This window comes from Thermobia domestica, chromosome 17, assembly GCF_964235325.1.
Source record: "Thermobia domestica chromosome 17, izTheDome1.hap1.1, whole genome shotgun sequence".
Taxonomy (NCBI): domain Eukaryota; kingdom Metazoa; phylum Arthropoda; class Insecta; order Zygentoma; family Lepismatidae; genus Thermobia; species Thermobia domestica.
Window position 1 is genome coordinate 126,696,603 of NC_137470.1, and position 26,911 is coordinate 126,723,513.

At 31.9% G+C, this 26,911-nt stretch overlaps 1 protein-coding gene across 22 annotated transcripts in view; it reads left to right on the forward strand.

Moving 5' to 3' along the window:
* Glut1 (Glucose transporter 1) overlaps positions 1-26,911 on the forward strand; it is a 942,408-nt gene that overhangs the window by 862,615 nt on the left and 52,882 nt on the right. For 12 of the 22 annotated variants that reach the window (XM_081744242.1, XM_081744243.1, XM_081744248.1 and 9 more), the window contains 2 exons: positions 3,771-3,910; positions 11,288-11,317. In XM_081744242.1, coding sequence (XP_081600368.1) covers positions 3,771-3,910; positions 11,288-11,317 — 170 coding nt within the window. Of the gene's footprint in view, positions 1-3,770; positions 3,911-11,287; positions 11,318-14,786; positions 15,011-26,911 lie in introns of all 22 variants that reach the window. The other 10 variants (XM_081744230.1, XM_081744239.1, XM_081744240.1 and 7 more) reach the window with 3 other exon arrangements.

Here is a 26,911-nt window from a genome sequence, read left to right on the forward strand (position 1 = left end):
AATTACTTATCTCCTTTTCAAGTGCAGAATAGTACAAGTTTACTACTACTTAAACTTAGGGTCTAGTAGTATTAGGGCTCCCCAAAATCTGGAACCTTACAAGAAAAAAAAAAATGAGTGCGTACTTGCTGCATCTTAAAGGATACGGCAACATACAAAACGCCACGGTGAATTAGTGGTATCAGTGTGGTGTAGTCGATCAAAGCACTATCCTAGAGTACCTCAACTATTTTTGAAGTGCTGTTCTTTCTTCTTTGCTACTCGTTGAGAGTTTTCAGCATTTTTCTCCAAATCAGCAAAGCGCGCAAAATTTTTTGGTGAATTTCTATGTCGCCAATTACCTCATGTTTACCCAAGAAGATCGAATTACTTGTCACAATTTGTCAATATTTTTTATGAAAAAAAAGGCGAGCTTTGGCTAATCTTTCTTACCATGTTGGAACATCAATCAACTGTAGACCATGATACTTTTTCTGTTATGGGGACATTTATCACATTTAGAAAACTCTGAGTCTTGCTTTCTTCCTCCAACTTTTCACAGTATATTTTCGCCAACTGATGTTTGTTGAGTCTCCTACAAGTTCTTAATTACATATTGCTTAGTACAGAAGAAAGATAACAGAAACGTAAAATACTGTGGAATTTCTTAGAAACCATTCTCAAGAAGTACTGTTTCTGATGTTGGACTCCAGGCAAAATGAAACAAAAGTCTTCATTAATATTTTGTTAAAGTATTAGTCCCAATGTAACTTTCTTCTTAGTTTGTAATAGCCTATTACAAGTAGTATCATTTCAGATTTGGCCAAGGGGAACAAGATGTCCATTGACATAAGAATTTTGCATTTTTGTTATTATATTGGTATATAATTTATTAAAAAACATGTAATTCTCAATCTCAGGAGGGCAACTACCTTCTCTGTCCTCCCCAAATGACACTTCTGTATCAAATATAAATAATAAAAAAAAGGGGGGGGGGAACTTGACTACAATGCTGCTTGGGTAATTTCTGGTTCACTACACGTCACTGACTGAAGGTCATATGCCAATTCGCTTGACGCGCACTATAATACCTGTGCCTGATAGAAAATTTTCCAACAAATCATTTTCTGGTATGAAAATGTGATTTAGTTAGGTTGCATACTAGGGAAAAACTCAGTTTTATAGCGGGTTCGGGAAAACTTTCCAGGGAGAGGTAAGAATTTTAATCAAATGGGATGAAACTACCGTTTTCGGATGCAAATGTCGATTTAACTAGAAAAAAATCTATAGCGCTTTTCAAATGATAAGTTAAATGACCTTGATCGACTTTCTGCTTTCCCCAATCGCAGTTGCCCACTGTTGTCAATTTGCAGCAGGCAATATTATATACTGACTTACTGATTTTTCGCACTACTGCGAATGTTGTGAATACAAGACACGCTACCTAGAAATGATATATTGGTATATAAATTCCTCTCTTTAGCAAGTAGAAAAATGAATTATGAACACACACGTACGTGTGTTTCTATGTCAACTAGTTGTTATGGTACAGACTTTGAAATGTTTCCATATAATACAATTCTAAAAATCTTAAGAATAATTATTTTGCATGTAAGTGCGAGTAGATTTGGTCTCAAGTTTTTGTTTAATACGAGGAGTAGTCAAAAAAGTTCCCGGAATTCTGTTGTAGCTCTTTATTACTACAATATAATTACCCATTTACTTCATCGCCTTCACAGTTGGAACCTTCGAAACACACACACACACATTGTTCCACCGCTCCTGCAATTGGTGGAAACACCGACAAAGTCCTCTTTTTGTATCTTCGGAAGTTCAGACGTCGCGTTGGTTTTGATCTCTTTTGTATTGGGAAAACAGAAAAGGCCCATTTTTAGCTTTGGGTAGAACCAAACATCCGATGGTGCAAAACTGTCTTTTAGGCTATCAAACTTTCTGAACCAGATTTTCCTCAGTTTGCACATGAAGTTCATGTTTGCGCGTTGCTTAAAGTGCGACATTGTACCAGCTGATCACCACACACACTCCTGCATTCAGCTACATTACTCGTACACTGCTGTTTGACGTTTAAATACTTGTCAAATTCATAATTAGGCAACGAAAGGACTGTAGTGTACAAGATTCATTGTGATTGCATCACAAATTCCAAAACTACATCATCATTCGGGGAACTTTTTGACTGCTCCTCGTATATTATTCTTATAGAAAGTCGAAAAGAATCTTTTTGAGGATACTAAACAAAATAACTTAATAACGGTATTTTGGTTCTTTTTGCTGCTAGATACATACTAAATTTCATTTTTTTTAACAAACACTTCCATACGTGTAATATAAAGTTTACGAGTAGTTTAAAGAAAAAAAAAACAAAAACAAAAACAAAAACGTAATAACGTTACATTTTGTAAAACATTTTTAAAATAAAGACTTAAAACAAACACTTCTCCCGAGCAGTCAATGAATTTTTTTCAAAGTTTCACATTCATGTTTGAGTATCCATTTCCTCCTCCTCTCTTCTCTTCAACATATATACTTAAAATTGCTGAACAAACGTGTAGGGTTTCAAGTGATACAATAAATTATCACATTCAAAACACACTCGATTCTATCAAGACACGTAGGAATCAAGGAAGACTGATATAATCGGGCGGGAACATAACTTCTTACCTTTACTCGTACATCTCGAATTTTTTTTAGTGAATGAAGTTTGCACTGTGTTTTTTCGTGAACTATAGAAAATATGTTTAAAAAACAATTATCAAATGTTTCAGAGTCATTTCGTTTGTGTCATGGAGCTGTGCAGAAGCAGGGAAGTCCTCAGAGAAGGCGTCTCTGAACCACTTAACAGCAAACTGTTAAAGATCCTTTGCAAACAAGGAGAAACTAGCTAACTAATTCTATGGTCTATGGAACCCGGAGGTTCAATGCCGCGTTCACAAAAGCTCTCCATCGACTTCTACTCTTAGCCAACTGGATTCAGTTTCTACTTTGTATTCCTATTTCTGCGAGATCCATTTTAATATTGTCCTTCCATCTATACCTAGATGTTCCTAATTGTCGTTTTCCGATCGGACTTCCAGTTAAAACTCCGAAAGCGTTTCTACTATCTTCCATTCTGGCTACATGGCCTACCAACCTGGGCTTCGTAGATTTGATGACCCTAACATTGGTAAACGGTATAAATTATGTAGTTTCTCGTTATGAAGTTTCCGTCATTCCCCTTTCCCGCTCCGTCGCCATCTCCACATACATCAATTTTAAATAAGTACCACATTTAAATCTATCTATTTAAATAAAAATGAAAGTAACTATGTTTGTGACTTAATAATTCTTGAACCACGAGACAAATCTCCATCAAATTTTCAACATAGATGAGGTTCGGGCCTGCGATGTTTTCTATCATTTCACTTTGACGATGCAGCGTAAGGGAGAGGAAGATATGTAAAAATGATGAAAAATGACCTATATCAGAGAGCGCTTCAGTAACAATAAAAATGACTGAATAACCGAACATATTACTATTTTTTCTTATTTTAACCCAGCGAAACGAGTAATTGACGCTAGTGTATTATTATAAGAATTATAAAAACTATTTGCTTGACTATCAAATGCTGAGGGAGTCTGTTAGGAGCAAAATCTACTCATACTATAAAGTTGAGGAAACTTAAAAATAGAATACATGGTTATTGTTATATTAGTGTTGCTTTGAAACGTAGTTGTGCCTTATTCAATAAATAAATATTAGCTTATTCAATTAAAATTCTGTTATATTTCAGACGGCCTTGGAGAATTACACCTTCCTTCCATTCAGTGTGTTCCTTGCAATATTTTGGATTTTCACTTACAAAAAAGTGCCCGAGACTAAAAATAAAACGTTCGAAGAGATTCTGGCACTCTTTCGTCAAGGGAATGGCAGGTAGGTGGAATAGTTCAACACGAATACCCTTACAGTTCAGGGTTATCGAAGCCAGTGTTTTCAAAGTTATATTATAATCAAATGTATATGTTTTATAGTGTTGACTACGTGTGTCACACTGAGTTCTGTATTTTGTTTATATAACGTTTATGCATAAGTATAAAGTAGTAAGCAATTATATATCAGACGAGCTTAGTTTGTATATGAAATTAATCAAATCATCAAATAGAAATTTAACATTAGGACAGCGGGGAAAAAACTTTGCAAATATAGAAATGAATTAAATATGTGTGTGTTTATAAAAAAAAAAAGAAGAAAATATCAATGAGTATATTCAAAGTGCATTCAATTCAATAGATACACGTGTAGAAATGATCTGATCAAACATTTCTAAATTAATTAGTAACTTGATAACCATATCTAGGCTCCATCCTGAGGTTGTGATTTTTATTACATTTGCATGGTTCTTTAATGTGCCATGTTATTTTGTATGTTTCGTATGTATCAGTTCTTAAAATGATACAAAAATTGGCATTTGTTGTGAAAAACAAATGTTCCAGTTTTTTTAGTAGGTGATTATATATTTGTGATGTATGTATTGTGTTGCATCCTTGCTGCTATTATTCAGAAAACTTGGAATTGTTTCGTAATTCCAAGATAATAATAATAAAAAAAATCCTCTTACGTTCGTTACGAAAATTAAGAATAAAATTTTAGTAAGTTTCCAAACTGATTAAAAATTAAAAAAAAAAAAAAAAGAAAAAAGAGATCAAATTGAGGAAAAGATTTATGAAAACTATTGTTTATCAGCTTGCAACATAAAATTATCTGAAGATGCAAAAGCCATTCGAGGTTCTTCAATTTGCTCAATTATTTAAATATTGTTGCTACGAGATTTGAAACTAGAAAACACTAATATAAACATTTTGAAAACATTTTCAAAATACTACTAAAAGAATTAGGCAATACATTTTTTTTTTTATATTACAGGTTCTATTGTCCAACGTATCCAAACAGGTTTTAATATCACATAAAATATTCTACTAGCAAACGTGCTATTATTCAAAAATATATACCAAACTTGAGGAGTGAGAGAATGTGTGGCTGTTCTATTAAGCGGACTGGGTAGCGTAGTTGTTACTGCATCGGCATGGTATGCCGAAAGATCCCGGGTTTACTTTTCAATTTTCACTCTTAGTGTGTTATTGAATTCGCAGCTACAGAGGATCTGATGTGTAAAAAATTCGGCTGTTTCCTCTTTTCATTTATATATATATATATATATATATATATATATATATATATATATATATATATATATATATACCAGATTCTTTAAAGCTCGGTCCCAATTCTACTTGAGGAACAATCGACAATTATTAGAAATGTCTAAATAATTTGAGAAGTTATGATTTTGAGCTAATAAATTTCGATAGAGGATGAATGGAAGACAATTCTAGAATTTTAAAAAGCATAGGAAATCAAGTAATACATTTGAAAAGTCTTTGCAAAATAAGTATTTTAATACAAGTACGACATCCTTGTTTGTTGAAATGGTTTATCCATAAATCAATTTCTGAAAGTTTATTCTCTCTACCTACTATCGAATCGAAATAAAACTCCTCGTGTCGCCGTCAACTACGCACTTAGTTCTCATTTTTTTCTCATTGGCGCCCGAAGTGATAGCACACACCCGCCATCTGCACATTTGTGTAATAACTACTTATGATGCAGCAACAAGGACATTCAGAGCGAAGCTTAGCCGCATGGTGTCGCTACTGCCGATTTATAGTAAGAGAAAGGTTACTCATCAGATTTTGTAATTATTACCTTTGTTATAATTTCTTATTTGTATTAAAAATTGAGTGAGTCGAAAGAAAAAGATAAACAACGCTGGGTGGCTTTCAAACTGTTCATTCGAAAGCTTACTATTATACTCAGGAGCGTCATTTCAAATTTTGCTTGGGGAGGGGGGCAAAACCCCCTGATATAAGTAAAATTTTGCGTTTTTCACTGATTTTCTACTATTTTATTGATAACATCTGTATAAATCTTAAACACAGGGGGGAAAGGCAATTGCCCTAAATTACGCCCCTGATTATACTGAGTTCTTCCTATTTTGCTTTCATTGAAGAATTGGATTCTTTAATGTATCGGAAACTACTAATGTGTGCCGCCATGTTAGACGATAGGGCGCCGTCAGGGACATGTGGCTTTTGTGCCTTTGTGTATGTAGTCATTGATGAGAGCCATCTACGGTAGGCATAACTTTGGACTTGCCCTTAGTGTTGGATAGAATCTGCAAAAGATTGTTGTAATTGTACCGAAATATTTGTCATCCAAAGACCCTTCTAACTAGATACATCTATTACTTAACACTAATTGCTAATTATTTATTTATTTACAAGTAGGGTGTGTGCTACCATTAAAACAAGACAATAATACAATCAACTAGTTAACAACGTAATTTGCTACATATAATTAACTAACTTTATGGTCTACGGAACGTGAAGGTTCTATACCGCGTTCACAAAACCTTTCCATTGACTACTGTTCCTCGCCAACTGGATCCTGTTTCTTCTTTTTATTCCTATTTCTGTGAGATCCATTTTTAATATTATCCTCCATCTGCGCTTAGGTCTTCTTAATGATCGTTTTCTGATTGGATTTCAAGTTAAAACTTCGAAATCGTTCCTAGTTTCGTTCATTTTGTCTATATGACCTGCCCACCTGAGCTCCATAGACTTGAGGACCCTAAAAATGTTTGGTAAACGGTATAAATTTTGCAGTTCCCCTTCATGAAGCTTCCGCCATTCCATATTCCCGTTCCTCTTATGTCCGAATATTCGTCTTAGTATCTTGTTCTCGAATACTTTCAATCTACGTTCTTCCCCCAGAATAGGTGACCACGTTTCGCACCCATACAGAACAACAGGCATGATTATCGTTTTATATATTTTAAGATTCACATTCCTCGACAGAATTTGCGACGTCAAAAGATTTTGAACTGAATAATAATACAAATTTCCTGCTTTATTCGTGGATATATATGCATGTACAAATAGGAGAGAAATACCACGGACTGACTTATTGGTGGCAATATCTTTACAGTTCCTGAACCGAACGAAATGAAACTTACCATAATAGTTGTTCGTAACTCCTAAGTGCCCGGTAAGAAACATCTTCTATAAATTCAACTCGTAAAGCAGTTCAAAGGGTGGGTAGGTTCGGTTCTTGTGATTTTCCATGCATAACTTTTGAACCGCTTGACGCAAAGTTGCGAAATTAGGAATATCGGAACCTTTAGAAACACATAATTTGCACAAATTCAAAGGAGGAGAGGGGGGAAATATTTGAGTATTTTCATATGTTGCAGTTTCACGCAATAACTACCTTGTTAACTACTACATTATTATTCTTATTCTCATATGTAATTTGTATGTATCAGTACGAATATTTCAAAATTCTTTGCCCTAGGTGAAGGGACATTTACGTTCAGGTACATAATTCTGCACATATTGTACATAGAATGAGGAGGGAGAATATTAATATAGCATATCGAATCACATGTGTCACGGGATGGCTCATTTCTCATAAGTCATGTCCCCAGCAGATAATCCAATGAAACTTATATGTGCTAAAGTAGTATGTGAGTTAATGCGAAAAATTATATTAGTGTGGGCAAAGGTCAAACAGAGGCACAAAATGGAATTTGGAATTAACGTTGTCATGTATGGAAAAAGTACAAAAGTAGGTCTAACTTAAAAAAAAAAAAAAAAAAAAAAAACATATTGTTTGGGTTTTTATTATATATTTCAATAGTACTTAGTAACACTTTCAAAATGAGCGTAAACATACCTTGGGGAGATATACCTTTGGCGAGCTATGATCAATCAAATTATAAGGATTTGGATTTTAACTATTTCAATTCTGGATCAAAACTCGACTTTACTCTGGACAGGCCACTTTCGTTCTGCTTTGGAAGTTCAATATACTACCCTTAAATTTGATATATGCGACTTGATATGTTTTCATTTGGATACTATACGAGATACTAGTAGTTAAGAGCCTGGTACGAATTGGCACCATCGCCTGATGTGTATTCCCACACGTCAGTGGGAAATCCTCAGAAACCATTTTTGCAATTAAGAGAAAGGTAAATAAAGAGTGCATCTCGACTCTGAGAATCATACCTCTTCCTGTCATTTTGGAAACAGAAAGAATGAGTGTATAACTTGACATTTGTTGTGTTATAAAAACAAGGCATAGAAAGGAGCCAAAATTCAAAAAAGCTTCAAGCATTGTGAGCAGACCAGAACCATTATAGCTTCTAGTAAAATTCAAAAATGTAAAAGGAAATGCTGAGACGGTTTTCGCACTTTTGTAACATAGTTGTGAATCTCTATGGTTATGTGAATATGCGTGAGAACTTTGACTGTATACCGTTTTCGTTGGGGGAGATGGGGTAGTTCGATCTCCCTCTTACGTGGTGTCAACTTTGGTACCATTCAGAATGTTGTTTTATTGAATAGGTGCTATATTACAAATTGGACGGTTTAAATGCCCAAAAAATGGCGGTGGAAAATCTAGTGAAAAAAGAAATAGCTGGTTTGTTTCTGAATTTATTGCAGTACCTTTTACTTTAATATCTTGGAAATAAATAAAATGTGTCTTGCACCACTGTAATTTTCAACCAGGGCCGTATTTATGCATTGACCAAATAGGCCGTTGCCCGGGGCGGCAAGTTTTCTCTGACCAGCTTTTTTTCATACTCAAGTTTTGAAAATTTGCCGGCAAACATTGATATAGAGGGGCGGCAAAAACGTTAGAGCACATGACTCAACTCGCTTCATATTTTCGTCCTTTATTTGATTTTACTTAAAAAAATCCGTCATAATCATCTGATCTAGACTAAACTTGGAGTTGAGTTGAGTTGGGTTTAACGCCCCGTTCAGCAGCGAGGCTATGAGACGTGGACCTATTGATAAACGCGGAATCCGAACTACATGAGCTCCAGCTGGGAATCGAACCTGGGTCTCCCACATCACTAAACTTGGAATAATGACACTTGGACGAACGTAGCATATATGAAGTATTATAGTATGCTGGCCGGTCTTTAGTTACCATATTATGGGTCATCAAAATTGGGATTTAAACTTACTTCAAATTTTCATCCCCCTCCCCTCCAAAAAGAAATGCTATTTACAACAAAAATACATGGAAGAAACATGTTATTATACGCACATTTGAAGTATAATTAAAGTAAAGTAGAAGTTTGATTATCTACGTTGTAAATGCAGTGTCTATCCATAATAAAGACTTATAGGAAAAATAAAAATAAAATCAGTGAAACACTAAATATCTCTGCAATTGAGGAACTTACTATTATTATAATCAGTGTTCAAAGTGGAAAAAAGTGTTATATTACGGTTTGTTTTATTACGATTTTAACTCGAGATACTGGCTATCTAAATGTTGAAATACAGTGTGTGTGTGTGCCTGAAAGATTGCATTTCTATTTACACAACGACTAAAAAACATTGTATAGCTTCTCTGTAGCTACAGGGGGAGGGGGGACATGGAGAGACTTTGATATCATGTCAACAACTTTTTGAAAAAAAAAAATCCCCTTATGTTGTATTATAGAGAATTATATACGAAAATGCTCAAGAAGCAAACTTGTATATTAATTTTCTGTGGAAAAACTCCCGGACTCCCCACTCGACTGAGGGGTATTCCAAACCCCCGGAAGATCCGCCCCCACAACCGACAACCACTAAATCCGCACATGCTAAAAACACAACATTTATATACATTAAGGCAAGAAGACACACACAAAGATAGGAAAATAATTCAGTATGGCACACCAAACTATAAACTAGATGAACTTCTTTGAAGACACCTCGTTAAAAGAAAAGTAGGAAAAAGAACAAAAATGTCGGTTTTTCAACTTAGTAATTATTTCTATATAAGTAATATTTTTTTTTTCTTACGTGCAAAACTATTCATCAGTTACTGTGTATAAAAATGGATTTAATGAAGGCATTTTAGCATCTTCTCTCCAGTGACGGTATGTCTTGATCACTGAAAACTTAGAGGTGGTATGCCTTCATCAGTGAAGAACCAGAGGCGGTATGGCATACCACCGCATACCGTCTCACTTCTACCACTGGACGGTAATAATAATAAATATTCATAGTTTGAGTACAAAATAAATAGAAATTATATTACGAAAAGCTATCTTGAAGCAAGTAATTTTGAAAACGCTAGTCATACTGATCTAAGTGTTTGCAAAATGGAGAACACTAAATATTTGCTTCAACGTAATTACACATTGGGAAATGCCTATTTCGATTGTCCCGGTTGCATCTCTTTGTTTATAGTATTTATCAACAATTCATAACGTTCCTTGTATAGTTATGAGTTTTTTTTTTTTTTTTTTTTTTGTGCGACAGAGCGAAATATTTGCACTGGAATTGTTTCACCATGACGCAAAGTACGTTCATTAACACACTGGCTGCCATATGTATGGAAGTGATACACAAAGCACTTCCCTGGCAGGTCATGTGCATCAAATTGATACACATATTCCATAGAGTGTTGTATACCTGAAAAAGGTCTCGACCTGGTACATAACCTTGGGGGATTCATGTCCGGCAGCCAATGTGTTAACCCTTTATTTGACACTGTTGCTCTCAAGCAACATCGCATTCTATTGCGTTATCCGCACGAATTATAACTTCAGTGATCATTTAATTGGCATTATTGCTTTCATGCAGTATACATATACATGATTTGCGGGTCGCTTCTTTAGATACTTCTAATCTTCGTCAACAGGGGACAGTCAAAGTTAGTATTGTAGAAGCTTTATCTCCTACGTTCCGCGAAAGTTCTTTTTTTATTTTCTATTTGTGGTTTCTTGCTCTATAGGAAAATATTTCAGCGAAACTGTTGCTAATCTGTAGCTATACATAAGACCTATTTTATGGTAATGTTGCTTTGATATAAATATCTTGCATTTTGTAACCAAAGTACAAAATTACTTTAAAATTTACAAAATTATGATCAGGAAAACATGTTTCAACCATGAAAAGAAACTGAATATTTTAATTGGTAATGCTATCAATGTTTGCCAATCAGAGGGTTAATATTTAAAAAAAAAAAAAAAAAAAAAAATAACCTTAGGTTTTATAATAGCAGCAATGATCATGCATCAGAATTATTCATCTATTTACCATTATCTTTCTATTTTTTGAATGACTTGTTATTTTGTAGTTGAATGTGTGTCGTGCTAATGTGTTGTTGATGTCTTATATTGAGGAACCATGTTCGTGTGTGACTTTTTTAATTTGATGCTTTCTTTTATCATGGTATCAGGGGAGGTCTCCGGGAGAGTAGGTTGTATGGGTGAGTAGTGCGAAAATGAATGAAAAAATGCAAAAATTTCAAAAAAAAAAAAAAAAAAATGAAAAGTGTGTTTTAAAGCATGCTGTCCCAACTAGTTGCGTGTTTGCACTTTCTTTATTTCAATTAGCTGGAAACTTAAAAAAAAGATCATATATCTGATTTTAATTTAGTTTTACCCTCTGTCTTAATTATTATCGAATATCCTTTTCATTTAATTATTAATATGTTTTAATCATTATATTGTGCATTAAATTTTTTTGTTTTAACTTTCCTGCTTGATGCATTATGTAAGTTGTCAGTTAGCAGAGCCTTTTCCGGATCATTTATTTTGTTTATTTATTTAGATTTATTTTGTTTCTTAACAAGGCATAACCTTTGGACTTAGGCCTAGAGTGGCTGAAACTCTAAATATCAAAGACACAGAAATGTGCTCCTTTGAAACATATACAATATTTCGAAACCAACACATTTTTAGCACATAAAGGAGCAACAACAGAATGTCTATTACAAATTTCTTAAACGAGACCTAAGATTCGGAATAAAAGATTAGAGTAGCTTAAGAAAATTATTATTATTTTAGTAAAATGTCTTCAGCACTGCAACACCACAGTTTTGTATAGAGATGATAAAGTTTGGATTGAGATGTATCGCAAAGTACTTTAGTTATATTTATAATTAAAACAATGAATAACGTAAAACGTGCAATTTCTTACTCACTGCACAATACATCTACCTTACTAGTGATTTCTTATTGTGAAGGTAAAACTCAATCAGTTGTTCTTTGAAAGGAATCATTTCTGTGTTCATATAACTGAAATAATAATAAAAACGAACATCAAAAAGTTGTGTTCTCAGCTTACAAATCGAAGAGCACACTGAGCGTAAGATTGCACAAATCATGTTTTTTGAATCACTGATATTAATCATATATGCACATACGTAGCATGCAGTACAGCACAATTAACCATTGTCTTCCGTTAATTAAAATTTAACTTACTTCTAATTATGTATTGGTTTTTTGATATTTTTGAAATTTAGTGTTACTTTTGTGCTCCCAGGCTATATGGGATGGGAAGTCATAGCTTATCGTGAATACTAATGACATAAGCATCCATCTAGAATGAAACTCGGATCGTTTGCACCAAAGATGATAACACTGTTTTATCCAAGATGTCGGTTCTGTCTGTCACCTTATTACAAGCATTAATACACATAATAAATACTAAAACCATTTTTACATATGCGTTACCGTTGCAGAAGGGATTTGGAGCAATACATAAATGTGTTAAAAAGTTACTATTCTAGTACAAGAGCTTAACTGTTCATTTGATTAATAATATTAATTTCTAAATGTTATTATTAAGAGTTTAACATATGAAAAAGACATAATTGAATTTCGGCAGACAGATACATGTTGTAGAAAAAATGCAACGGAAATATTTTAATTTATTTTAATATTGGGACTAATGATAAAGATACTGTATAAATGTTGCCATATGACAGCCATTATTTTATAATTGAAATAAATGACAGTGGTCAGTTGTGCTGAATACTGATATATATACACACACAATATAATTTTATATATATATATATAGTTTTTGTGGTTCCTTGTATTACAGACTGTGTTTTGTTAATTCCGTGTAATGTGTATTATTGTTTAGATTATATGTTTTTTTTTCTGTGTAGTTCTACTAGTTTTTCAGGATATTTTATAAGGATTTTGTTTCCTGGCGGCAAATACCATCTGATTTCCATGGAAGGTGACTATGTTCTTGTTAGCTAACTTGTAAACAGAAGGTCTATTCGCAACTATTACTGTGTACATATTTTCAGAAGCCTTGTGTTTGTTATCACTTTGGTGTTCTTCAACGTGCTTTCCGTTGTCACTGAAAGACAGTCTGGTCAAAATTACGTTTTTCTTAATAGTTGTACCTATTATTATGAAAAAACTAACCCTAATTCTCTTGGAAAGTGGTGATCAAGCATTACACAACTAAACCGTTTGAATATGTGTATTATTTCTATTTTCACGGTTAACAATTCGAAATAAATATTTAAAGATTAATAGACTAAATTTTCAAAATATAGCTAGACATTACAAATTTAAGTTTGTTATTAATGAAAATACACAATTTTATTTTGTTCACTTTTGCGGTTATTTTCTAAATTCAAAGTTAAATTTATGGCTATTTATGTATCACTGTTACCATCAAAAAGAACTGTATTATGCCTTTCTATTCTTCTGCCAATAACTTAGGATCGATTGAACGAAATTAAGTATAGTTTTACTTGTTGTTATGAGAAAGTATCCAAAACCATATTGAGTTCGGTTGGTTCAAGTTGTTGACAAAGGAATATATGCACTTTTGGGAGCAAGTATACCAATAAAATTCTCACGATTCAATTTATGTTACTTGCGTTGCATTTTCAAACTAATATTGTATTATTTTATACTGTTAAACATAAGGAATTGATTGAACAGTGGAAATATATTACGTAAGGTACTTACAATATCATTAAACACGCAAAGAAAATAGATTTACAAGGTGCTTCGGTCGTGAAGGTTAGTATCGAGCTAAAAGAAAAGAAGGAAAAGCTGAAGTTCTTATTCTCAGTCACGTCATACAAGCTCCTTTTGAAAGCTTTTGTTATTTTCACAATGTTGAATAAACGCTTTGATCTTTCTCTATTTCTTGTGAATTTGTGTGGTTCTGATAAAGAAACAGTGATAATACCAAGGCCTCTGTATTTATGTCACTGACAACTACACACGTATCCTTGTTGCAGGCAGCAATTTCCATTGGTATTGTGTAGTAACTAATAATCTGTTTTCTTATTGTGAATACTTCACTGCTAGTAGTTTTGAGTACATCTTGCTCTACCTTCATTTTGTGGATTTTTCTCCCCCGTCATTTGTTGGAATCCGAAGAAGATCCTGGAATTGTTTTAATATTTTTCTCTGCTGAAAAGGCAGGATTCCGGTTCGAGTAAAATCTGTGTTGCCTATTCGAACATATCTCCATTCAGTTTCATCCGACTTTTGTGTCTTGAAAGAAGATATTATGATGATACACCGTGGCTGGCCGTTGCTCTAAGACAGTCTTCGGGCCAGTTTTATTCTAATGCATGTCGAGAAAGTCTGATGCTGTACAGACTATGATAAAAAGAGCTTCTACCATGAAAAGTGCGTGTAGTAGATACAAAACAACATAAAAGTACTATAACAAATAGAAATTGTACTGGTGCCGGAATGTGTTTGAAGACGTTAACTTTGGTCCATATGTGATACACATACTTTTGTATGTGACTAAAAGACAGATTTTACAGACCAATCGGGAACCTGCTTTGAAGCGCCCAACAGCAGGAATGACTGGCCAACAGTACTCGTGTGAAAAGCTGAAAAAATTAAAAAAATTGACACCAAACAAAAGAAGCAGGTACCTTAATGAAGTGTGTTCGATTTCAGGAACGAAGGCTACGGAGTTGTGACTAGAGAAAGCAGCAGTACGGCCACGGAAGAAACTCCGATTAACTTGTACAGCACGAATAAAATTTCTCAAAGCAGTGCACCTGAAGGCAGTGGGAAAGACAAAACTCAATGATGTGAAATGTATTTATATTCAGGTTTACAATAGCTGGCAAAGATGCAACCTTGAAGTGACTTGACAGTGCTGATTCTTCAGTATGAAAGTTTGTATGATCACATGAGTAGAGAAGGTTTTTATATATTATTTTCTAAACACATGCATTTCTTGAGTTGTACATGTATTTTTTCAATAAGCTGCGTTCAGTGGGATGCGGATTGCCAATAATTGTGACGAACCGTAGGAAATCTCGAGCTATTTTAGGCCGTGTAAATAGATTAATCTGAGAATAAAACAAATTTAACTCATAAAACTTACTTTCTAATGAAGGAATCATGTAGTCTGGTATTTCGTGATATATCATTTTTAGTGCCAAATCTTTTAAAATATAAAATAAAAATGGATACTATAAATCTTTGATTTATCGTAAATTTCTTTGATCTAGATCATTGGTTGGGCTAAAAGTCAGCGGGTTATTAATCCGAAGTAGGGTAGAGTTTTGCTTTTTTTTTTATTTATTTATTTATATTTGTATTTAAAAGTGACATTGGGGAAGCGGAAACTAGACCCAAATTTTAGAAATATATATGTTGGCTGCTTATGTGGGATAACGGTATTTTCCGTTGCTAATATTTTAGCAAAAGCTTCATTGTAATTTGATAGCTCTAAATTCTCACCCTTAAAGTCTGTGCACGCTATAGCGAAGCATCATTGTTTGATATTATTATCGTCAGCATTTAATTCATCCCAACGCTAACAACAACATAAAGCTAGAACAAAATAAATTATTAAAATTTTATTATATATATTATTGTGTTCTTTTCCAATTCGCTGTCCGCGTCGTGCTTTTCCTGCACTTTCCCCTATTGCTATTTTATTGTAACACTATTATGTAAAAAGAAAAACGAAATAATTTGCTGATAATACTAGAACGCAGTGCAATCAATATAGAAGGCACAAAAAACATTCAATAATATCCATTCATAATTCATTGCACAATAAACTGTTACCGTTAATATAAAATCGCTTCCTCGCGTAAAGAAACTCAGTTAGACAATTATTAATTTATCAGAATAAGTTTCTGGAAGTCCGACAGTCAGCTTGTTGAAGAGACTAAAATATTTTTTGATGGGGTTATATTCTTATTACGTTGTAAAAAATGTGTAAAAAAAAACATCGTTTTTCTACAAGTCAGAAGTTCTCTCCTACTTTAATATGTTAAAAAATAGAAGTTAAACACCGCATATTTTCCAGTTAATTTCCTAAACAGTTCTAAATAATGTTACTGAAGATTTAATCTTTACATGCATGCAATTTTATTGTTTCCGGAAATTATTAAGATGTCAAGCGTAATGATTTTCTTTCCTTTCTTACGAAAAATTGGAGAATTACACAATATGGGGAAGTTAAATTGAAATAAACAACGAAGTAGAATGTATTTGTAATATTAATCACACTAAATACAATTTAACAATTCTAAAATATAATTATTTTAAATCCTGTAGCTCAATATATATGTAAATTCTCGTTTGTTGTTGAACAAATTTGTCGTTCAAATTTATTCAAAAATATTACTGAAAATAAGAATATAACTTATATACAAATCTGTATTTTGTATCTGTATAATTCATACTGTTTTCTTGTAGTAATTATTCCCTCCAAAAACGGCAATAACTGTCATATTCTCAAATTTGATTGTTTGGAATAGACTATATCATCCTTATATGCATGCATTGCATTAGGTACGTTAGTTTTGCTCAAATTAAACAATAAACTGTTGACCAAAATATATACACCAAATCTTTTTGTTTGATAATGGTATTGAGATCTTTTCCATTAAGATTTATTCCTGTCACACAATTTCATTTCAAGGTACTACGCTTAAAATTCGTCTATATTTTAATATTTATTAAGGATTAGCACGCCTATAGTGGCAATACACATGGCATATTTTCTGATGACTTCTTAGTAAATAGACGGATTTTTCACTGATTTATAATAAGCTTCGTATGAAAAATATTGTCAAAATTTAGCCTGAAACTGATCAATCATATTTTCATAAATGATAGTCATCAATTACCGAAATGGATTGTTAAATTAAATTGTAAAAGGTAGGAATGATGCTTATACTTTACTCATTGTTATTCTTCCACATCTTTTTCATTGTTTCAAAGTTAATTATTCTTGTTGTACATAAATCTTCATTATCATATTTTATTCAGCACTATTATCGAATAAATCTTGTCCACACAAAAGTATTTTCTGTGATAAGTTATTATCTAACAGTTTTTAAAACTGAATAATTGTCGTATTTCGTTTCATTCTCGTTTTCTGGAATATTCCATTGTAAATAGACTATGACTTAACATAGCACATTTAAAGAAGAAAAGTGTCTGTAACCTGTATCTGATATGAACTCTGCATGTATTGTGTAGTTGCGCAGTTGGCGAACTCATTACATTATAATAATCTTTGTTTGAAATTTATATTATGGAGGCAAACAGGGCTAAATTTTGAATTAGCCAAGTTAGCCCAAATTCAAAATTGATCCCTGTTTGCTCCCATAAAATAAATTTCAAATAAAGATTATTACTTAGTATCTTTGGACACATCACAATTCCTTCCTGACGAGATTTGTCTACAAATCAGCTTACTCATACAGTTTTTCTTGTTTATTATTTGTAAAATATATATATATATATATATATATATATATATATATATATATATATTTACTACAAAAACGAACTTTGTATTTGCATATCCTTCAGGATATACCTAGCTATGGTAATCCCGTTAATCCTTTATGAGTAATTAAAAAAAAATATTTTACACGAATATACTTTTTCTGATTTATCAATTTGTACTGTAGCTTAGGTAAATTAAGACATCCTTCAAATCTCTCATGGGATACACATTGTCTTACGTAACTTTACGTAGATTAAAAATATTTTTTTCTTCAAACTTAAAATTACTTGAAAGCATATTCAAATGTAAAGAGAGCAAGATATAAATTATCTTCATGCAATAACTATAATGAGAATTACAACTGATTAACTGTTTCTGTGTATTACTTTCACAATTTAGCTTGTAGCTGAAAGGACTGTGGTTTACATTGTGTGATAAATTCACTGATTTCGTCATCGTATTAATAAGACTCAATGGTTCTTAAAAAAGTTGTCTTCTTTTCTTTAATAATTTATGATTCTTTCGCGTAAATAATTCTTTCCGGGATTCTTGAGTTAGCAGAAAAGAAATGAAAATACTTAGATCAACAGAAGATAGCAGTATGTCTAGCACATTGTTTCCGATTAACTTAGAAATCATTCTTTATTTCAAGTACAAGATCTTCAGTATCCAAATATATAAGAAACATTTATCATTTAATAAAAATCTTTTCTTGGAAACATACTTCAGGGCTGGAAGCATCCTACTTTAACTAACTTTATTTTAATATTACAGATAAATACATAATAGCAAACTAACATAAACATGATTTTAAAATCTCATACTAGAATTAATATTAAATTGATATTTGTTATACAAACTTCTAACATTATGATTATTTGAATTTGGTAACCAATTAATTTATTTACAAAGTAATATAAATATTTATAATGCTAATGTAATATTTCTTCAAAATTAACTTCTAAATGAAAATAATATGTTTGTAATACATGATTGTAAAACGTTATCAAGCCTTTATACACAATAAGTTATGAATGTTCTACTGTAAATATTATTTACATAGGTACGTGGTAGAGTTGAGTGAAACATGCAATATTACGAATAGATTAAAAGATGATGATATTTGTATCTCCAACAACCTTTAGTTCTCTGTCTTAAACTTCTTGTATTCTTAAATCGTAAAATAAATATTACAATTAAAAGATAGAACAAGTTTCAAATAATCTAATTTAGAAATTTGTGTTAAACTTTACTAAAACTCGCTTTAAAAAGTATAACTTTTTTTCGTTGGGGACTGCAATTCAGAAAAAAAAAAACAACAATTATTCTGAATGTGTTGCAACTTACCATCATAATACTGATGATGGTGTGACAAATGAGTTACTTATCCAAAAATCGAATTAGAATTGTATCAGCAATATGTTGCACAGTATATCTCCTCGGAATCGAAAGCGTACAAAATAAGTAATAGAATTCTTTGACAAAGTAAAAAAAAATGAATATATGTATCGATTAATTTTAAAATATTTCCTCAAATATGTGTATTAATTAAATCTTATGTGACGTATTTCACAAGGTAAATTTCCTTAAGTTTCCACATAAGTTTCCGCAAGTAGCTCTCACAATCGGTAGGAAAATTCCGGTATTATCCAGAACTAATTGCTTCATTTGTAAATTTTCTTTAAAGTACTTATTGTTTACAAAATATACATCGTAAACAAAATAAAATCGTTAGAATTTTACTTACAAGTTTAGGAAAAGAATCGTACAATTAGTATTTGGATCTACCTATAATTGTATAAATAGATCAAAAGAGACATGGTGACTCGGTAGTAGGGCGATTACCTCTGGGGCGTGGGATTCCTGGTTCGACCCCCGGCCAAGTAAGTTTGTGGTGGACAACATCGTGTCCGTGAGTTTTTTTGCGGTACTCCCGTTTCCTCACACACTCTCATTCCACCAATTCTTCTATCATCATTCACTTCCCTCAGTTATCCATCTTCCTTAGCATAGAGGGCATAATCATGGGACATTAAATTGAAAAAAAAAATCATTATTTTAAAAATGAAGAATTCTATCAACAGATATTCAAAGAATATACGAGAGCAAAATATTCGTTTCTTTCTATATAACACAAACTCGAAAAGGAAATCTCCAAAGTTATGTTAGAAAGTTAATACATTTTAAAGAGAAATCTGTACTTAAATTATATAAACGTCAACATGTGAATTTGAAATGCGTGAGTTAATTTGCATTATTTGCGTTTGTATATCTAAAACTCTGTACGTGAATTAATTTTAACAAATTTTTCGTATAGAAATATTTTGAATATAACATTTTATCGAAATTTTTTTTTTGAAATTCTCTCTTACAACGTGGTCAAGATGTCAAAAAATAAGGATAAAGCTTTAATAGTGTATAAAATAGAATGCTCAATCCAAAATGAAACAAAACAAAACATTTGCTACATAAATATGATATTAAAAGTGGAATATAATAACATGTGAAGATATTCGAAAAAGAATTGCCAGATCAATGTAATTCATCAAACAATTTTTATTATTTTTAAGTAAGTTATTATAATTTCATAAGATTTTAATAATCTTTATTTACGTTGGGATTGTGTAGAGTTAATGAATTGTGATTCGCAAAGATTTTCGTTTACGATAAGTAGTGGTTTGAGTCAGATCGTAACTTCATATATGCAGTTCTTTTGTTCCAACAAAGGTTTCTAAAAGTCATGTGCTGTTGAGCAACTGTTATTTTATATTCTTTTTTACTTTGCTTACTTATTTTATTGTAATTTGTAGAATACTTGTCATTTTAATAACTTTTAATCGTGGGAAAAGATCTCCTGCTGTCTTGTGAATAGAATACAGACAAACAAGCAATTCACAAGAACACACATAAATGTGTATTCAAGTGTATATTCACAAGAACACACACAATCAAGCAATTGATTATAATAACATATTAGTGTTGCAAAGAATTGTAATGCTGCATCTGTTTGGAGGTAAAAACTATTATAGAAAGCAATCATAAATCAAATTAAGTCTGGTACATGGACGAATACTTAACGAAAACAATGACATTTTTGAACTTCATTTTATTAGAATAAAAGAAAAATCCAGAGTAAAGCATTGGAAATGTTTTGATCTGTGACCTAACTGAAAGTTTTATTGAATAAAACATTAAAAATTTTTACATTGATCTGGAAAAATGTCACACAAACACACTCATATAGAGAACCTGGCAGCAATATTTCCTACTTTGAGATAAGGCACACTAATTCACGTTCCTATCCTCTTATTATTATTATTATTGAGTATCATTTACTCTTACCTGCCTTACACTTTACACATAGTCCTCGATAGCTGAGTAATTAACGGGGTGCTTTTAGTTCCAAGTTACCTCGATTCCAAATGAAGACAGAGATAACACTGTTGACCCTGCATCGTGCAGGAATTCGGGAGAAACATAATGGTGATAGGAGTCAATGTGCTAACCGCACGCTATTCAGTACAGTTCTCTAAAAGTCATTGACTGGGACGCTAGAAATTTTTTCTTTAAAATTTTATACACTTTATAGTTTTTATTCTGTAGATGGATCTCACCTTGTTGATTTGGTTTTAATTTTTTCTTGAGAAAAATTAAGTAGCTTTTCCGAATATGACTATTATGTGACAATACATTTGGAACCAAATTAAATAATATTTCAATAATAATCTTACAAACTTAAGTAAGTTTCGTTTAAAACTAAACCTTGAATGCGGCTCATATTCTCCCTAAAGATAGAGTTAGGGAAAAGTCGAAGTTTAAAATAAATAAGTAAATACCTATATTAATACAGTTTCTAACTTCAATTTTTGTTGCTTTTATTACAAGAAAAAATATTAATAATTATCAATTTTTTACACGTGGAATAGATACTGACTTGTGAGAGCTCAGATGGATCATGGTTTCTTCTTAAAAATTGTAGTTTGGAATCAATCAAGCCAAACATGTGAATAATTTGCCAATCCATGCGTACTCTCTGATAAATGAATCGTGTGACAAAGCGGCGCTTATTAATAATAAAATACATTTTCTGTCGGGTGGTTGCAAAACTGAGACATTTTATATATTGTATACATTGGAAAATTGCATTCATAAAAATGTTTAGAGTTGAAATATTTCTACAAATATCTATTATAAACATTAAAAATAATTAATTCAAGAATTTGCAAGCTCTTAATCAGAATTAGTCATATATAAATCTATCAACGTCAAAACTAGTTTGATTATTGAAGCTTTGAAAGGAAGTAATAGATTTTTTCTTAATTTTTCACTTGGTAAAATTTGGTGTACTGGAGAGCCTTCACGTACTGAGGAACACGATGATTTTTTTAAAAGTAGCCACTAGTGAATCCAGAAGGGGGCATACCGGCTACTAAATGATTGATGTACGCTTAAAATTCGTTGTTTTACACCAAATTAGAAAAAAGTATTGCAATATTTTATATATAGGCCTATTAAAAGATAGTCTTTGGGGATATCGCTCTCATCACACTCCCCATCATGGATCTGCTAGTGAGAGTAGCAAACCAGAAGTTACATATTTCATTGTGAAGCGCCAAATCGTATTAATGAAGTACTTTAATTCGGATACCTCAGTACACACCGCAGTAAACAAGATATTTATATATGATGTAGATTCCTCTTAAAGTCTGATATTTACTTTTGAACTTTTCAAATACGTACAACAAATCGGATTATACACTAGTTGGAAGGCTTTTTTTGTATCGTAATTTTGTTAGAAGTAAAATTTATGTTACGAATTAATGACATTACCACGAAGTTCAAACTAGTGTATAACTGTCAATAAGAATTTAAAAGGCTATAATAAACTGTTATAAATTGCTTATTTCTGTTTTATCTTAAAAGTGCAAACTATCTTACTCTAAATTTTAATTTTTAATAGGAACACATAAAAATGTACACAAACATGCATCCATACATACATACACACACACACACACACACACACATATATATATATATATATATATATATATATATATATATATATATATATATATATTGGGTGTTTCAAAACAACACCGACAACGTTTGGGAGGTGTTTCCTGACAGCAAGATAAGACAAAAAGTATAGGCCGATTTGTGTGCAAAAATGCTTCCTTTCGCAGTTATAGACTGTCGAAAGCATGAAAAAATGAAATTTAGAGGCCCATAGCTCCAAAACTATGGGACCTACAGTAGACGAGTCAAGACTTTATTTAGGAACTAGTATGTGTCCTATCTAAATATCAATGTTTCAGAATCCTGCGGTACTTCCTCAACAGTTTTTATAGAGGTAGTTGGTGAGTACTTAAAATTATATGCCCGTAGTCAAACTCCCTCTATAAAAATTGTTGCAAGAGTACTGTAGGATTCTGAAACATTAATTTTTGGATAGGACACATACTAGTTCCGAAGTGAAGTCTTGACCTGACTACGGTAGGTCCCATAGTTCTGGAGCTATGGGCCTTTAAAGTTCATTTTTTTAAAAATGTTTTTGGCAGCCTATAACTGTGAAAGGAAGCATTTGTGCACCCAGGCTGGTCTATACTTTTCGTCTTATCTTGGTGTCAGAAGTCACCTTCCAAACGTTGTCGCTGTTGTTTTGAAACGCCCTATATAGCTATGTGTTTGTTAGCGCATTCTTAAGCTGATTCTATTAACAAACATTAATATGTATATTATAATAAACGTTAACTTGGAATCTAAAGGAACTCTGAGTATATTCATATTTGTTCGGAACATTGGAACACACTCAAATTGTTCATACAATAGCTTCATGAGGCAAATTTTCAATTAACTACCTTCCAATTCTTTCGTTTTGAAAAATTTATTTTGTCTTATCTGAAAATATAAATTTTGCAATTGATTATAATTGAAAGAAACTTTGCGGATAAACTCACATCCATATTGTCGAAGGGAGATTGCCATTATCTAGTTTTGTACATTAGATTTATACCAGCCAATGTAGAATATTAGTCATACCAATATATGTGTACTATATACTATTGTATATCTTACCCTATGTATTGCTTTGCTCTTTGTTCTTTATGAATGTGTTCTTTCTTAATTTTAGACTTCGTGGTCCCTTCTCTAGTGCAACCAATATAGCACAACTTATCTTTCCCTGTTATTGCCTGTATTTTTGTATTCTTTTATGCTTTGCTGTTTAGGGAATAGTAATAGCTTGTCATCCGGATTAAGTATTTTTATTATTACTTTTATTTCAAGTACACTTTTTTATTACTATGATATAAATATGTAGGTATAGTATTGTGGAATTTTGATTAATATCTTTAATTTTTCAGCTCGTCTTTATTTTGTTACTTATTTAAAATTCAAGTTGTTTGTATACTTTTTCTCGAAGTTTGACTCCGTACAAACATATTTTGTAACAAAAGGTGGATATGGCTTGGATTAATAGAGTATTTTCAAACCACCTCTTCGACAAAGGTATCAAATATGAAGCTTTTGTCGCTTACAAGCTGGAAATAAAAATAAATTGTTCTTCTTAAATAACTCATTATATACAAATTACATAATGAAGAAACGTTCAATCCTACCTGAAGAAAAAATGTAATTTAAAATACAACCCGTTTTATTACTATCACACTTTCGAAAAAATTCAGTTTTTAAAGTCTTTTTTTAAAGTATAATTTTCTTCAGGTCGTGACAAATATTTTAGCATGAAACCTCTTGGCTTACGCGGATTCTTTTTTCTTTTTTTTTTAATTTTTAATCTAGTAAACTTTTTTACAGTGCATTTAAAATGAATTTTAAAGATCTGTTCCGGCAGGTTCAAGCTGAACGTCTCCAAATATGAAACCGTACGTATTAAGTTACAAAGCAAATTCACCTCATATTAATCTCAATTTCAGAATATATATATATATATATATATATATATATATATATATATATATATATATATATATATATATATATATATATACTAGTAAAAAATGTTAAAACTAACGTTTTTAAAAATCCTTTATATAGTTTGTTTACTTTTCTGTAATTGCATAATTATGTCTATGAAAAAAATGCCTTTTTTCTCCGAATATGTTCTTCTATTTTATGAAGAATTGAGAAAATGTAGGTAAAAACTCCATAACGTATTACGTGTCCAAAGTGTCAGCAAAATTGATTGCCAGCTCAAAATAATTACTGAAGTTGATAAGAATAAAAATAATGAAATTACTTGCATAAGATTAAGCATTTTGTACAGAAAATGACACTTAATAGTACTGGGTTCGGCAGTTCAATAATAATAATAATAATAATAATAATAATAATAATAATAATAATAATAATAATAATAATAATAATAATAATAATAATAATAATAATAATAATAATAATAAATTCATGTAAAACACGGATGTTGTATAGTACAATGCGTATAGACATTTCGTGGTTTAAACTTTCAATAAATTTTCAACCTCAAAGTTGCACACACATTCACATATACAGGTAGTTTCAAAACAACACCGACAACGTTTGGGAGATGATTCCTCGCACCAAGATAAGGCAAAAAAGTATAGACCAACCTGGATGCTTAGACCACGTTGGCAAAAAGTGTAGGTCAAATGCTTCATTGGGACCTACCGCAGTTAGGTCAAGACTTCACTTAGAAACTAGTAGGTGCTCTATCCAAATATCCAAATTTCAAAAGCTGATGGTATTTCCGCGGTAATTTTTATAGTGGTAGTTGGTGAGCACACCAAATTTTATGCCCATAGTTAAACTTCCTCTATAAAAATTGTTGTGTGAGTACCTTAAGATTCTGAAACATGTATTTTTGGTTAGGGCACATATGAAGTTTTGACCCGACTACGGTAAGTCCCATAGTTTTGGAGCTATGGACCTTTAAAGTTCATTTTTTCATGTTTTCTGTAGCCTATAACTCCGAAATGACGGATTTCAGCACCCATGTTGGTCTATGCTTTTCGTCTTATCTTAGTGTCGGGAATCACCTCCCAAACGTTGTCGGTGTTGTTTTGAAACACCCTGTATATGTCATGTATATTACATATAAACATGACGCTTAACTGGATTTTTCATAGCTAGTTTCCTGTACTAAGTGCGGATATTGTTTACTTCCTTTAGTATGTGACAATGCTTTTACTATTTTCTCGTAACTTGATTTAAAAGCATATAAACAAAACATGAGATACTTAAATTAATTCTTTCCGTATACACATTTAAAAACGCTAAAATATAATAATATTCTTAAAATTGTTATTGCTTTTACTGTACATATATGTACTCAAGAAAAACTAGGTTTCTTATATCTTGTTTTCTTTTCGTCTTGAGCGATTTGTAGTTGGTTTCATATTTAACAGGAGGTTAGCTTAAACAACTGAAATTAAAAATGTAAATAAAGTGTACACATTACATTACATGGAAATTATGCAATGTACTATGGAAGCCGTAAAGTATTATAGACTGCTATTATTAAAACTGTAGTACAGAAAGGGTCATCCGAAAATTATTTAGATAAGGCGTTTTACTTGCATCTAATAAATACTGGAAGCTGATATTCCCGAAGAGATTGACACACATAAACGCACACCATACTCAAATACGGAAAGTTAATACTCATAGGCTCTCTGACTCAATTTCTATTCGCGAAGTCTTTCGGTATTCTTTCTTGAAGAAAATAATTTAAATCCATAATAAAAATTAATGGTAAAGGTGATGCGCTCGTTAAGAAGATATAACTCATGAATATTTTAAAAATAAATGCTTCAGAGAAATAACAATAATATGAAATACATCTTCTTACTACTTTTTAATTTAGCTAGTTACGAATATGCCATATTTTCTCAAATTTCCATTGTAGTGAATAGAAGTTTTTCTGTTTACTGCCTGGTCACCTGTCGCAATGAGAAAATACTTACCAAGCGATGTTCGAATAAGGTTAAATGAGTGATCATAGGCATAATGAAACATTAATAAAATGATAAACTTTGATAGACAGTAAACGGAATCATGTACTAGAAATTTCAATTTCATTCAGTAGATGTCGTCCGTTGGAGGACATTTCCTGCCATCTAACGATGAAATGTATAACTTCTACTACCTTTGCAAAAAATAATTTAAATATTCGCTTTCGTTTAAGAGTTATTGTGTGAAGTTCCGACGGATGTAAGTCACCGTTACCCGCTAAGATATTAACGGATTAAATTCGTTAACGTACTCGACCGAGATAGTTGCTCTCGCTATCTATTGCCAAAAAATAATTCAAAAATACACTACC